This window comes from Peromyscus leucopus, chromosome 12 (genome assembly GCF_004664715.2).
Source record: "Peromyscus leucopus breed LL Stock chromosome 12, UCI_PerLeu_2.1, whole genome shotgun sequence".
Lineage (NCBI taxonomy): Eukaryota > Metazoa > Chordata > Mammalia > Rodentia > Cricetidae > Peromyscus > Peromyscus leucopus.
In genome coordinates, this window is record NC_051073.1 from 77354153 (window position 1) to 77369973 (window position 15821).

The 15821-nt window shown below is 49.7% G+C and overlaps 1 protein-coding gene across 6 annotated transcripts in view; it reads right to left on the reverse strand.

Moving 5' to 3' along the window:
- Window positions 1-1696: 1696 nt before the first annotated feature.
- Yeats2 (YEATS domain containing 2) overlaps window positions 1697-15821 on the reverse strand; it is a 106136-nt gene continuing 92011 nt past the window's right edge. For all 6 annotated transcript variants that reach the window (XM_037209902.1, XM_028857613.2, XM_028857611.2 and 3 more), the window contains 8 exons: window positions 15090-15192; window positions 13839-13912; window positions 9686-9765; window positions 8494-8695; window positions 6181-6407; window positions 5523-5597; window positions 4521-4594; window positions 1697-3312 (listed from right to left, as the gene is read on the reverse strand). In XM_037209902.1, the coding sequence (XP_037065797.1) occupies window positions 3204-3312; window positions 4521-4594; window positions 5523-5597; window positions 6181-6407; window positions 8494-8695; window positions 9686-9765; window positions 13839-13912; window positions 15090-15192 (944 nt within the window). In that variant the 3' untranslated portion in view covers window positions 1697-3203. The remainder of the gene's footprint in view (window positions 3313-4520; window positions 4595-5522; window positions 5598-6180; window positions 6408-8493; window positions 8696-9685; window positions 9766-13838; window positions 13913-15089; window positions 15193-15821) is intronic.

Sequence of the window (15821 nt, forward strand, 5' to 3'; positions counted from 1 at the left end):
TGCACGGCCCTGCTGCATTCGGCCAGCAGAGAGCACACCTGTCCCTTTCTGGGACTGTAGCACGGCAGTGGCCACGGAGTGGAGCTGACCTCTGCTAGGTCACAGGTTGTTCGGAACCTCAGCAATGTGCCACACAGCTCTTCCCACCAGCCCTCTGCTCTTCAGAAGTCCCTCCTCGTTCCAGATCCGAGAAAGGCCACAAAGCTCCGTGAGCAACCCAAGAAGCAAGCAAGACTAGAGTCAGCCATGTTCTCCCAGTCCTGAGTCCACCTCACACACACATGTGCACAAAGACCAGAGAAATGCACTGGAGGACCAGCAGGGCTCACCTCTGAGGAGTGTGTGTGTGTTCCAGCATGTGCAGGTACCGTGTATTCCTTTATGTGTGGCTATTGGTGCATTCCTGTGTGTGCAGGTTCGTGTGTTCCTGTATGTGCAGGTACATGTGTGTGCTCCAGTATGTTTGGGTACATGTGTTCCTGTATGTCTGGGTACGTGTGTGTGTTCCTGTATGTGCAGGTATCTGTGTTCCTGTATGTTTGGGTACATGTGTGTGTGTGTTCCTGTATGTGCAGATACACGTGTAGAGGACAGAAGACAACCCAAGGTGTTTTTCAGGTATCTTTCTCTTTCCTCATTGGTCTGAAGGTCACCAAGTAGGCTAGCGGGCTCCACAGCAGGCCTCCAGGGACCTGCCTCTGCCTGTCCAGTGCTCGGACCCTAAGTGTGTACCACCACACCCACCTTGTTTACGTGGGTTCTGGTGACTGAACTCAGGTACTGCACACGCCACCAACTGAGCCATCTCTCCAGCCCTAATTTTTAAAAATACTTTATCATACCTGCTTAAAATTCCTATAAAGTTTAATAATTTTTATATTCTGTAAGTTTTTAAAAATAAAGCAGTTGAATCTGTTAATTTGAGCAGAGTGTTCAATATCGATTACCCCATGACCACAGTGACCGATGTGGGAACTGCCTCAGTCTGCTGTGTGTACATTAGGAGGCCGTCCAACTGAAAGCCCCGAAGGTCCTTTCACAGGCGAAGGAAGAAGGCCTTACCTCTCCGTGCCGTACGGGACAGAACTCCAGGCTTCCGTTGGCTGGGCTATGCCACCCTCCTGAGGCCCAGGGACAGGCCGTCGGCACCCATCCTGACCTATGCCCCCGCTAACCCTACGCTCCAAGGCTCAGCTTTCTGACTTTGTGAAGTTGCTTCCCAGCAAGGTAGCTCTGTGGCCTGGATCCCCTCAAAAGTCGCAGATTTGAGAACCTCTAGTTCTGTACTGTAGCCTCCACCTTTTGGTCATTTTTTAGAAACCCACGACAGCATACGAGAATGAAAGGACTGCGTCCAGGAGTGGATTTCAGACCTCAGCACAGGCCAACTTTATCTCACCAGATAAACCAGTTTATTAGACTAAATTTCTGCTTTTTTTTTTTGAGAAATGTTTTAAACCCACTTATGCATTTTCCTTTACCCTAAATTGCTTGTATGAAATAATTATGTCCATGGCCACCAAGTGAAGTGTCTTCTGTTTTGTATGTGACCTGACTGTAACGGTGATCCTTTTACATTACACGATTGCAGATCTTTTTTGATGGAAGGAGAGAGAGTAATTTAAACTCACAAAGACCCATACCATGGCTGCATCCCAATGAACCCATCCAAGTATGGCGCTTCCAGCTCAGAAAACCCATCACAAATACTAAAAGTTTTATTGTAGACAAAATGATACACAATTATGTTACACATTACGATAGAAAAACACTTGAAACATTAACATACATGGAGACTCTTAAATCATTTGATATTTCTTTAGCAAAAAGCAATTTCTTTAGGTTTTTATCACAACAAATGAATCTGTTCTCATTTGGATATTCTACCTCACAGGTGTCCGTCCACTTCTGAACAAATCTGTGTGTGGGCCTACCAATCTGCTGTGTGGCCTACAGACCCAATTCTTAAGTCTTGTACACCCACTACACCGTAAGCCATGCTCGCCCTGTCCCTGCTGGGAGGAACCCTTCTGTACCTGCAGCCCGCTGTTTCCTGGCTCACACACCCACCTGCGGGACCTGGGAGAACAGGCTTTTTGCTGCTTAGTAAGTCTGACTCTGACTCAGACCTTTCAAGTTCGCTTTGAGCAGAGTGAGAGAAGGTTTCCAACTGAAATGAAGGTCTTCCATTTGCCCACAACAGTGAGGAGGACTGGAGAGTCCCCAGTGTCTGCCCCGTCTGTGCTGGCGCTACCAACCGCCTATCTGCCCCCTCAGGGAGCGAGCGGCTCCGCTCCTGAGCGCTGGCACAGCGGGTCGGAGTTCTCGAAAGTAAGGCACTCACAGGTGTTTCAACCCTTGCCGTCTCGGCAGAACTCTTTGGCAGAGAAGGACAGGGCCTCAGGTCCACTGAGGACACTCCAGGAAGGTTTGCCCCGGGGCTGCCTCCCCGGCCCCCGGACAACAGGAGCTTCGGCAGCTCACTGGGCTTGAGGACCCAGTGCTGAGACCTCTGCAGGCCAAGTGCCGGACTCTGGATCAGGCTTACACTAACAGTGATCATCTCCTGGGTTACACGGGCACAGGCTTGATGCCTTCTAGCTCTGCTGGGAACCTCAACGCTCTGACATTGGTTGTCACAGAAGCACGGGCACCGGGGCTCCATGAAAAAGTCTCAGGCTACAGCCTCCTCGGTGTCTAGTTTTCCACATGGCGTATTACCCTTCTGTAGCTGACTCACGCTGGCCAAGAGTGCAGCCCTGCCACACTGAGGCAAGGTAGGAAAAGGTACTTGCTTGCTCTGTTCTTTAGAGTAGCCCAGACCAGCGTGTCAGATTTATCTCCGCCTTCTGGAGAGCGGGCCCCAGGTGAACCCAAGCCCACTCCAAAGAGAGAGCACCTTGTGTGTGCCTTGTCTCACACTCAGACACCTCCAGAGCCGGTAGAGAGTAAAGAAATGCAAGCTGACAAAGCTGTGCCCATTCAGCTTCCCTCCAGAATCGGGAAACAACACAGTCTTAAAAGGGCTGCACCGGGGACTCCGTGCCCTCGCGAGAACACGCAGTTAGACAGAAGGGATGGTAGGTAGCCGGGGCATCCCAACGCACAGAACCAACCACCTTTCTCCAAACACCAGGGCCACCATGTGTGCATACTTCAGACACAGCTCCCCAGCCTGCTTTTGGGGATCCTCTTCACTGTCTTCACTGATCCTCGTTCAGTCTCCCCATGTGCTTGTTCGTGAGAAAATCCAGAAAAGGAATGTTGCAAATGGCCTGGTGAATATTACTCACTGTGATTTCTTTGGGAACCCTAGTCCAAAAAAAAACCCCCGAAAGTATAATTAGGTATAATTTGTCAAATGCACTCAGCAATAATTTAGTCAGTTAACTCACTAGAGGGACCATTCTCTTAGAGAAGGAGGTGACGGCAAAGGCTATATGCAATGACTCAGGACTCTCCCACTTTTTATGAATTCTTCTCCTTTCTGATGAAAGCTGTAACTCCAGTTACAGTCCTAGCCAGGGCTCAAATCTTACCCCCCCCCCCCATCACAGCAATGAGGACTTCATGTTGGCTCAATGATTAGCCAGCAGAGAAAAGAAAGACAGTAAAGTAGACAGCAGAAGAGAATGTTTTCAAGTCTTCTAAGTGCTTCTAAGTCTCAGCAGACTCAAGTGTGCTTCAGAGCACCATGAAAATAGGGACCGCCTCTCTTATCTCAGAAGACGGGAGGCAGAGTCCTGGCCAGCCAAGTGTGAGGTTACAGGCTCTGATTCAAACCACCCAGGCTGCCACATCTCCAGTCGGGAATATGGAAAACATGGCTCCTCCTGCTTTCCAAGCAGGACCACGGAGAGCAGGTCTGGACATTTTTATCCCCAGTTCTTTTTTTTTTAAGACCTCTATGTTGTCTATGTATGTTTGACCTAATATCCTCAGTTGGGACCTCATCACTGCAGGTACTATATTATAGTGTCAGGATTTTATGACGGCCTTCAGCAGAATAGAAGGAGAAGAGGATGTGGACTATTGTTCTTTTAAGGCCAGGAACTCGACATCCCACTCAAGAGATGAATGTATCAGGAGAGAAGTGGCACTGAGCTCCAGGGTCCCCAGCCAGTGAGATGAGTCTGAATCTAGGGCCTGTGATCTGGGACACTGGAGACAACTCCCTTTCAGAGCTTAATTTCCCAGTTCCTAAGAGAAATGATGTGTCTGCAATGACAAACACCGTAGGTGATATTTATCAACTCGATCCTAGAGTCTGCCACTGGAGAGGTTCCCGTCTTTATGGAGAACCTGCTGCCTGCTCTATCCTGTGACACAACAGACCCGGGTGTCTATGAAGCAGGCTGGGAGGGCACAGCTAGACTTGCTTCCACCAAGAGACTCGCTCAGAACTACAGAACGGACCCAAGCACGGCAACCCCATCTCCGACTGCACTGCATTCTGAGTAACAAAAGCTCTCCGAGAGCGCCTAAACTGCCAGCCTGCGCTGTCAGCCGGGCAACAGTACCTGTTGGGAGACGCTGTCTGGTATCCCACCGCCAGTGCCTGTCTCAGGATGTCACTCACCAGCTGCTCCGTGGCCTACAACAGAAGACTATATTGACAAAAGAGCCCCGCTGGCTAGCGGGAGGGTGCAGCCGACCTCGGCGGTGTCCACCTAACTTCTGAAGAACTGCCAACTCAGTGTGACAAGGGCTCAGGGAAAACTGAACTTTTGGTTAGAGGCCACGATGCCGAGAAATTATGAACTGGATGAAGGGGTTCTCATTAAGCAGACGCTGTTTTCTAAGGAAAACAGAGCGCTGAGTGAGGGCTGCTACCGGAGCCCCCCACTTGGAGGGAAGCGGAGTGGAGAAGAGCTGCTGCGGGAGGACCGGGCAGGCCTGGAAGCGGTCGCTTTTCTCACCCTTTGCCCAGGGGCAGGACGGCTGTGGCTGCTTCTTTGCTGTCACAGGCGGGAAACCCAAGGCCTTTCCCCTCTCTAAGAAGAGCATGGATACTTCTCACACTAGGATACTTCTCTTAAATCACTTCAAAAAAGATTTTATCTATTTTATGTATACGGTGCTCTCTCTGCACGTACAACTTTACGCCAGAAGAGGGCGCCAGATCCCACCATAGATGGCTGTGAGCCACCATGTGGGTGCTGGGAATTGAACTCGGGACCTCTGAAAGAGCAGCCGGTGCTCTTAACCGCTGAGCCATCTCTCCAGCTGCTAGGACACTTCTTAATGGGAATGAGAAATGGCACTAAAGAGGCACAGACACCCGTGGGAGCCCGGGGCCTGCACGAGCCTGGGGTCTACCCTGGACACAACAACAAACCCTCAGCTCTTAGAGGGACATGACTCAGTTTACCTCAGGAGGAGGAGGAGAAACAGAAGAGAAAGGAAACTTAAAGCCTAAGGAAGATGAGGGATTTCAAAGCCGTCCTCTCTGCTCCCCTGCTGACCCTCACTCACGGGTCCGAGAACCCCACCCGGTCTGCCGCCCGCAGGCGGGCACCCACCTTGAGGATCATGTCCTCCACCACCGAGGCGTACATGTTCCGGTGCAGTGCCACGGGCTGCAGGGTGATGCCGATCTGGAGGGGCGGAAGAAAGCATTGGCTCCATCAGCGTTAGCAGCAGGCCTCGCCCTCCCCGAGCTGGCGACCCCTCTGGCTGGGAGGAGGGCTCTCTAACCACTCTGAACATGGAACCCCGCTTTCACCCCCAAACCTCTCATCACGGAACAACATGACTGGAACCCCCGAAGAATTCAGAATAGTGCAAGCGACACTTAAAGCTGCCAGTGTCTCGGGGCTGAGTCCTCTCCCAGGTACCGAGGGAGATGTGCTCCCCAACTGCAGCACAGCTGTGAGGAGACTGCTCGCCCAGGCAGGGACTCAAATACTGTGCGCCCCGTGAAGGAGATGAGTGAAGAACCCGGGACAAAGCCTGTGTCTGGCCCTCGGCTGCGCGGCCATGTTCAACACGCAGCCTTTCCTGTGCACTTACGGCTCTTGCAGAAGGCTCTGACGTGGGAGAGCGGGAGCACACCTAAGCTGTGGGCAGAAGCCAACCAGATGTCACCCGGCAGACTGCTGTCTGAGCTCCTGAGCTGGGGTGTCTGGACCCCACGCGCCTGGCCTGAGAGCGGGCAGCAGCACAGCCTTGGCCTCCTACCTTCTGCGTGATGTCACCAACGAACCCCGAGCCTGGAGTCGGCGGCAGGTAGAATCTCATCTCTTCCTGCTTCTCTTCCTGCTCCTTTTTAATGTTCGTCTTCAGAGGCTCCGACAGGCTGAGGACATCCACTTCTTCCTCGTTCTCGGGCTCCCTTTTCTGAAACTGCTGCAGATCCTCCAGCTTCCGGCAGAGGTCGTCGGCAGTGGAGAAGGACGACAGGCACTCTGAGGGGAGGAAGCAGGCTGCACTCCGACTCTGCAGGACCCCTGAAGGCAGAGTCTGCAGGCCGCTAACCTTTCTCCAGTTCCAGTTCTATGACTCCCTCACGAGACCCAGAGCCTCACGAAGTACAAATGCAGACAGGCGTCCTGTTCTAAATGCACTCTAGCTGCCATTAAGGCCAAAAAGATAGTACGTAATTCACTCCATTGGAAACCAGACCATTGCCACACTTCCTGAGTCAATAAATTAGTTTTATTCATTTTTTAAAATCTGGAAAACTTAGAAATGTAAAGTGTTGTAGAATATTATTTTAAGATGTGTTACATTTGTTTAACTTGGTGAAGCTGTGTTACTGTGCCTGTCTAAAACACCTGATGGTCTAATAAAGAGCTGAATGGCCAATAGCGAGGCAGGAGAAAGGATAGGCGGGCTTGGCAGGCAGAGAGGACAAAGGGAAGGAAAAATCTGGGGAAAAAAAGGAAGAAAGATCTAGGAACGAGAGAGGAAGGAGGAGGCCTTCAGGGGTCAGCCACCCAGGCACCTAGCCAGACCTGGAGTAAGAAGGAAAGAAAAGGTATACAGGAATAGAGAAAGATAAAAGCCCTGAGGCAAAAGGTAGATGGGATAAATCAAAGTTAAAAGCTGGCAAGAAACATGCCAAGCTAAGGCCAGGCATTTATAGTTAAGAGTAAGCTCCTGTGTGTGATTTATTTGGGAGCTGGGTAGTGGGTGCCCCCAAAGAGCAAAAACAACCAACAACATTTGGCGTTCCAATGTGGGGCCGTAGAAACCTGAACAACAGTGAAGAACAAGAAGTCATTCCTATTCAGCTGGTCAGAGTGCCTGCCCTAGCAAGCAGGTCGTCTTGGGATCAGGGAGTCCCAGGTCTAATTACCAGACTGCACTGAGTGTGGTGGCACACGCCTGTAATTCCAGAACCCCCCGGGGAGGTAGAGGTAGGAGGATCAAGAGCACAAGTTCATCTGTAGATACACAGTGAGTTCAGGGCCAGCCTGGGCTACCTGAGAAATGTGACTTAAAAAGTCATCCCTGTCTCACTGCTGTGAGGGAAGTACTGTTGACATGGTAATGTACACGAAGAGCATCAGGACAATAAAGCCATATGCGCATACTCCTTCAGGAAGGAGGATGTGAGGTCCAGGCAGGTACAAGGTGGGCTTTTATGAACGACAGGGTGGTGGTGGCTCACCAGCTCCTGGCGGCTCACCAGCTCCTGGCTCTCTGCTTTACTGACTCCAGGTGTCGCTGATGTGCCATGCTGTATACAGAGCACCAGTGAAACCCGGAGGTTTATCACGCGGTCTCTGCTCACCAAGGACCTAGATCTAGAAGCCGACAAAGTCTCAGCACAGATACTACATGCCACAGGAGGTGAGAGAAAAGGCCACTGGGCACCAGGCTCCCAGGACGTTTTCTGTAGAGCACAAGAGTTATCCAGACCTCTGGGCTCCAGGTTCCCTCAGGAGTGGGGAAGTCAGCTGAAGCCTTCCTGTTCTTTAAGGCACAGTCAGATGCTGCCCTGATGCTAATGTCACCCTTCAGCAGTGAAACAGTAAAGTCTGTTTCTTTACTGGATATACTGTTTATATACATGTTATATAACATATATACTGTTTCTTTCCTACAACACTGTTGATTGTTCTCATGTGCATCCAACACCCTCCCCGGGTTTGAGGGTACAGCAGCACCCAAGATACTGGCCTTTCTTCATGGGAACAGGCAGACTTCCCTACCAGGGGTTCCTAAGGCCACACAGAAAGGGAAGTCACTTCTATCTGAGGGAAGAGGGTGGGTTAAGAGTCTTCAAGGTAACGCCCAGGAGACTCACGGGAAGAGCACATGGCTACCAGACGGCATGAAGTGAACATTCCTGGCTGGGCACTTGGGTGTAAACAGTTCTGAAGGGCCATGTGGTCTGGGGTGTCACGGTAAGAAGAAGGATCTTGTCACCTAGAGCAGCTCTCCCTCGCCCCTAACTGCAGGGAAAAACACTGAAGCCACTGAAGTGAGCTGTAGGGCTGAGGGGGGCGAGCACACTTAACAGCAGAGCAGCCTGCGAAGGCTCACCTGGCTCACTGTCGATCTGGGTCAGCACATCCTCAATGGAGTCCCCGTCATGGCGCAGGCTCTCGGGGTCTGGCGGGGTGTAACCATGGCAGCGGCACCAGTGAGCGATGTGCTTGGTCTTTAGGGGCGTCAGGTGGTGGAATCTCGGGGTCTTCTCCAGGATCTCTTGTAACACTTTTCGGACTGTCATCGCTCTCTGCCACTGAGGAAGGTTTTGGACCAAAATCAAATCATGAAACTTCAAAACCAACCGCTATGCAGTAAAATAAACCCAGCAACTAAAGCGCCAGATTCCATCCCTCTGTAGCGGCAAAGGAAGGATTTTGAAAGAGCTTTTCTGGGGACCAGTGAGATGCTCAGGAAAGGTGCCTGCCACCAAGTCACATGACTGAACTTGGTCCCCAGGACCCGAATGGCAGAAGTTAGATGACTGACTCCCTATGTCCTCCAGTCTTCACCAGTGTGCGGTGGTATGTATGTGTATGCACATGCACGCGCGCACACACAGTAAAAATTAAAAATGTAATAAAAACAACTTCTATTGGTCTTAATGCTTACAAAATACAAGAGAAACTCCTAGGTTTCTATTCACCACTTTTCATCGGGTCATGAACCAGCTTTTCGTTTTCTCCAGACCAATCACAATGACCCACCTTCCACTGTTGCCTGGCCATGCTGCACACGCGGTCCCCTTTCATTTCTCATGATTCAACTGTATCTGGCAACACTGTTGTAAGCACACCATAAAAATCTGAATTTATTGCTATTTTGAATTTTGCAAATTTAACTTCATGTGCGTGTGTGTGTACCACTTGCAGGCCTGGTATCTGAAGAGGCCAGAAAAGGACACTGGGTCTCTTGGAAATGAAGTTACAGACCACTGTGAGCTGCCATGAGGATGCTGGGAAATGAACCCAAGTCCTCTGTGAGGGCAGCCTTCTTGCTGCTGAGCCGGCTCTCCCAGCCCGGAATATATAACATTTTCAAAGAGAACACGAGCTGCTTCCAGTAGTACAGGAGGGCAGGCCTTTCCAGAGACACCTGAGATCCAGAGAGTGACATTTGTGACTAGAAACATTCTACCACCGAGTACCTTAAAGAAACACATGGCAAATTGGTCTCATTTTTCCTTCAGGTAGAGCACACAGATGCTGAGCTCTGCTTGCTTTCTGCAGCCGGCAAACAGCCTTACCTCAGCAGCTCTCCTTTTCCCAATGTTCCAGCCGTAATACTGCTCCACAGACTTTGCAGAAAAGCAGCTGGCATCGTCACCTGGAACAGACCACAGACTCTGAAGAAAGGCTGCTACAGTTTAGACCAAAATTGTTTATTGGAGGCTGTCGTGGAATATTAGCTGCAGATGTGTTTGTTACATTTGTTTACGCTGTGGAACATTTGTTTAAAGATGCAAAGATGTGTTGCATTCTTTTATGTTGCATTTGTTTAACTCTGCGAAGCTGGGTTACTTTGCCTGCCTAAAACACCTGATTGGTCTAAAAAAGAGTTGAATGGCCAATAGCTAGGCAGGAGAAAGGATAAGCACAGCTGGCAGGCAGAGAGAATAAATAGGAGAAATTTAGGAAGAGAAGATCAGGGAGCGAAAGGAGGAGAGGAGGAAGGACATCAGGGACCAGCCACCCAGTCAGCCACAGAGTAAGAAAGAATGAAAGGTATATAGAATACAGAAAGATATTCAGAGGCAAAAGGTAGATGGGATAATTTAGAAAAGCTGGCTAAGAACCTGGAAACAACCTAGATGTCCCTCAATCAGAGAATGGATATGGAAAATGTGGTTCATTTACACAATGGAGTATTACTCAGCTGTAAAAAAAAAATAAGTAAATAAAATAAATAAAAATAAAAATGACACTATGAAATTTGCAGGCAAATGGATGGAACTAGAAAAAAATGATTCTGAGTGAGATAATCCAGACCCAGAAAGACAAACATGGTATGTACTCACTCATTAGGAATAAAGTATAGGATAACCAACCCAAAACCACAGCCCCAGAGAGGCTAGATAACATGGAGGGCCCAAAGAGGGATGCATGGAGAGGGGGTGGGGGGATGGGACCTGGAGGGAGCGGATTGGGCAGGGCTGGGTGTGGGAGGTGGGTTGGGGGTAGGGATGGAGAGGGAGAGTAACAAAAGAGACATCTTGATGGGGGCGTTCAGGGTTAGGGAGAAATCTGGTGCCAGAGAAACCCCCAGGAATTCACAAGGATGACCCCCAGCTAAGACTCCTAGCAATAATAAAGTGGGTGCCTGAACTGGCCATCTACTGTAATCAGATTGGTGACTACCTGTGGGAGCCTGATTTCGGGATCCTCGTGGCTTTACCCAGCAGGTCCACATAGATGATTAGGACCACGGGCCTGAGTGCAGGTGTCTGAGATGGTCTGCCCTTGGCTGTGCTGGGGGGGGGGTCTTTTGCTCCACCCCCTTGGCGTCTCTATAAATGCCCTGGGGCAGAGACAGTCGGGGCCAGTTGGAAAAGGTTCTAGGCCCTCTCGAGGCTACCTTTATTTTCTGTTTATCTCCACGATATAAATCCTTCTATCTAATATTTCCTGCTGCTCGCACTCAAGAAAACCCTGGGGAGCTGTGGGGTTGGTGGGTAAACGCCCTACAACTACCCTAATTGTCTCAGAAAGCCTTTACCAGTAACTGATGGAAGCAGATGCAGAGATCACAGCCCATCACTGGGACTCTGCTGGCTAGGAGTCCTGCTGAAGAAAGGGAGGGGGATTGTAAGGGTGTGTGTGTGTCAAGGTCACGACAGGGGAACCCACAGAGACAGCTAACCTGGGCTCCTGGGAACTCATGGACTCTGGACCAACAGTTAGGGAGCCTGAATGGGATCAACCTAGGCCCTCTGCATGTGTGTGACAGTTGTGTATCTTGGTCTGTTTGTAAGGCTCCTAGCAGTGAGATCAGGACCTGTCCCTGATGCTTAGCTGGCTTTTGGGAACCTGTTTGCCATGCTGGATTACCCTGGCCAGCCTTTATGCAGGGGGAGGAGCTTGGTCCTGCCTCAACTTGATGTGTCATGATTTGTTCAAAGCCATGGGAGGCCTGCCCCTTTCTGGAGTGTATGGAGGGGGAGAGAAGAGGGGGGGGGGAGGAATGGGAAACTATGGTCGGTATATAAAATAAGTGAAAAAAATGTTAAATGAAACAAAATTTAAAAAATGAAAAAGGGAAAGCTGGCTAGAAACAAGCCAAGCTAAGGCTGGGCATTCATATGTAAGAATAAGTCTCCCAGTATTTATTTGGGAGCTGGGTGGTAGACCTCACAAAGAGCAGAGAGTTTAAAAAAACAAAACACTCCCCCCCCACAACTACAGGAGGTAGCTCCCCAAGTTCCTATATTTCCTCTTTTTTTTAAAAGGTTTTCGAGATACGGTTTCTCTGTGTAGCCCTGGCAGTCCTGGACCAGGATGGCCTCACACTCAGAAAATCGAGTGTCTCTGTCTCCTGAGTGCTGGGATTAAAGGTGTGTGAGACCGGTGCGCAGCTAGCTCCTTTATTTCTTTTCTAAGACAGAAAAATTTTATTTCTCTGCGTGTGTGATGCCTGTGTGCAGGTGTGGGTGTTTCTGTGCCATGTGCATGACCTCCCGGGGAGGGGGGGGTCTGTTCTCGTCTTCCACCTTAGTGAGACCCCCATTTCTGCTAAGCTGGGGGCTGTAGGCTGGCTGGCCACAAGGTTCTGGCTAACTCTTGCGGCTGTCTCCCATTTTCCAGTAAGGATGCGCCAGCATTACAGATGTGAATGCTACTGTCACCTGCTTATTTCTGCTTACGGACTGATTAATTTTTATACTTTTATTTATTTTTTTGATACAGGTTTGATGTAGTGTAAACTTTGAGGTCTGTCTGCCTCCTTATTAAGGTGTGCACCAACACACCTGGCCCTGCCATCTGGCTTTTTATGCGGGTTCCAGGCAGCTTGGGAGCTTTTACCCACCGGGCCATCTCATTAGCCCCCCAGTTTCTTCACGTGACAAATGTTTCTCACTGAACACACCTCCATCACAGATAAACGCAAGAGATGAAGGAGTACAGGGTGCCAGCCGGGGGTCTTGCCTGGCCATCGGCTTACTAAACAGCCCAGGGTCAGCCACAGGACATCTCGGCTTCAGTGTTCGTCCCTGCAACTATGAAAGGTGGTCTTAAACTGCCCAGTTCTAGCTCCAACCTTCTGTATTTTTATGTAAGTGGACAGAGGGAGGGAAAGGAAACACACACGCACGCGCATGCACACGGTGGTGGGTGTGTGCGAGTTTGAGACGTCTTCAAATCTTTTCTGCTAGGGTGGAAAACCATCATTGAAAGTACATTTTTAACTATCTAAAAATGATCCCCAAACTTCTCTCAAGTTCAAACGAGAAAAGGAGATAATATTTTCTCTTAAGGGTCAATGCTGGATATCGAACCCAGGACCCTGTACATGCTAGATAAAGTTCTACCGTGGAGCTTCACCCCAATCCCTCTTTCTTTTAGTTTTAAAAATCTGAGACAGGGTCTTACTAAGTTCTAGCAGGCCTTAAACTCAAGGTTGTTCTCCAGGATCCCCACCAAGAGCTGAGATTACAAACTTGTACCACAAGGCCCAGCAATCTCTTTGCCACCATAGGTGGAAAAACCAAGCCCGGTGGTCAGTGCTCAGCCTGCCATGTGAGTGGCAGAGACCGCTGCACACCTCCCCGCTGACTCCAATGGTGACCTCACCCACGAGCAAACACCTGTCCCCTTAGTAAGTATTGTCTATGCTGTCGGAACAACTCAGACAATAAACACGTAAGCCGTTCATCCCACTGAGATACAGAGAACTTCACTTTTGGATGTCTTGAAAATTATTATTTCCAAACAGGACGTGATCTTAAATTTTAGAGAAAGATTAGTGGTCTAAAAGTCTTGCAGAGCTGGGCGTGTACCCACCTTGTCACCCAGAGCTGTGTGAATCAATTAACCCTGCCTCACCGCTGTTTCCTGTGAGCAGGAGGTGACACTACCACACCAGACTGGCTAGTGACATGTGTATGTCAAGGACCCACAGCAGCCGGCGGGCCGGGCACACTGTGCCTTAATCGTGTATGTTTAATATTCATAACTTACATATGAAAACAAATATAAAAAGTCCCTTCTGCTGATCAGACCGTGACTGAAGACTACGGGGGTCGGGGGTAAAGTGGCTGAGTAGTGAGACAGATGTGACCAAGACACTGTGAATCCAAGACCCCTGCAGGGGGCCGGCTAAAACTCACAATCACCGCAACATCCCATATCCCAAGGAGTTTGGTTTAACAAAACATACGAGCAGGCTGAGAACAACTGTCTTACTTTTCGCGGTAATTAAGGGAATCTTCTTGACTACTGCTGTCAAGAGCTGCTGGATGGTCTCCAAATGGTCTACCCTGCGAAGGGACCAAAGGCAATAAACACAGGTGTGCGCTTGTCACAGGTGCGCGCGCGCGCGCGCGCGCGCACACACACACACACACACACACACACACACACACACATACCAAATGCTCAATCCTGAGAATTGTACAGGCTTGTCGAACACGAACACACACACACACACACACACACACACACACTCTCCCTCTGCTTCCTTCGTTTTTAAAGACAGGGTCTCATGTAGCCCTGGATGGCCTCAAATTTGCAGATGCTCATGAATTCCTGATCTTCCTACTGATGCACCCTCTCCCACACCCAATGCTGGGATTATGGTTGTGAACCACCATAAAAGGTTCCAGATCTTCTTTATAAAGCATTTTATGCTTAAACAGAAATGTCAAGAACAGGTTTTGGCAAATTATACAACTATCTCAGACATTTTATCTACATTTGAAAATGAGCAAGAACCTCTCTGCAAGGTGACTGCTATTACACACATGCCTGTCTCAGGGTTACTGATTGATGCCTCCATCTGTCACGTTAAGAGACACCATGTTTCTATGTCTCTAGAGGCTCCTGGAAATTCAAAGTGCACGGTCAGAGGGAGGTTCCTGATTTGGAAATGTAAAACCTAATGAACTACCTTTTAGGAAGCAAGAGAAACATGGCTCTGCAGAGGCAGCCTTGGAGCACAGGCAGGAAAAAAAAAGCATTCACGGGCTGATTACACTAGAGTGTGCTATCCTCACTCGCCCGTACATCAGCAAGCTCAAGTGAGCTCTGGGGCCTCCATGACGACGGGTCAAGTGCCACCCCTAAGCTATACCACTGGCTAAAATAAACCCTTCAGGGCTGGGAAGATGGCTCAGTGGCTAATTAAGAGCACTGGCTGTTCTTCCTGAGGACCCAAGTTCAATTCCCAGCACTGACACGGTGGTTCACCCACCATCTGAAATGAAACTCTAGTCTCAGGGGATCTGACACCTTCTGGCCTCTTTGAACACCAGGTTCACAAGAAGTGCACAGACATATGTGCAGACAAAATACTCATACACTTAAAAAATAAATTAAACTCTTCAGCCCTGCAAGGACACTGCCTCCCACCCCCGGAGGCTTAACTCACCATGTCCACACACACTCGGCCGTCACAGAGACACCAAAAGCAGAGCCCCCTCAGAAGAGACCACTTACTTAATGACGTAGGTGCTCAGCTCAGAGCTCTCTTCCGTTTTCACTGCTGTCTGGCCCTCCTGGGAGAGGCAGTTGGGCGCAGGAGTTTCAGGTTCGGTCTTCACTACAAAGGAAGATCAACAGAGACTGTCGGAGGCTAGCTGTGCCAGCCAAACAACTGTCCTCAGTTGAGGGCCCTGCCAACTGAGGTGTGCGGACACAAGTGACCCGGATGGCTCCTGTCCTCAGTCTGCGCACCCAGAGAACGGTCAGCTTAGGTCTCCGGGTGGGCAACTCTCGGTGGACCGCCCGTCACACCACGCTGCTCTGGACTGAGAGTAGCACACCGTATGTCTAATCTGGTGTCACCCTTCCAGCTCAGCTTTCCAACCTGTCCTGAGACACAGGACAGAGAGTCAACAGCAGATCCTTTGTGCTTGGCGACTTTCAAGTTAATTGTATCTGGCTTTCAACACCATAGGCCGAATGAATATCCTCAATTTGAAGCATCTCAACAACCAAAGCTGCTCAGATGCCAACATGCTCCCGCACAGGTGAGACTGTTCATTTTATAAAACTGTTACTATTATATATTATTTTTTGGTATTTTGAGACAGGGTCTCATTAGCCAGGTTGGCCCAGAGTTTCCTCTGTGGTCCAGCTGGCCTGGAACTCACACAAACCCTCCTGCTTCAGCCTCTCAAGCACTGGAATTACAGGTGTGAGCCATTATACCTGGTTATAATACATACA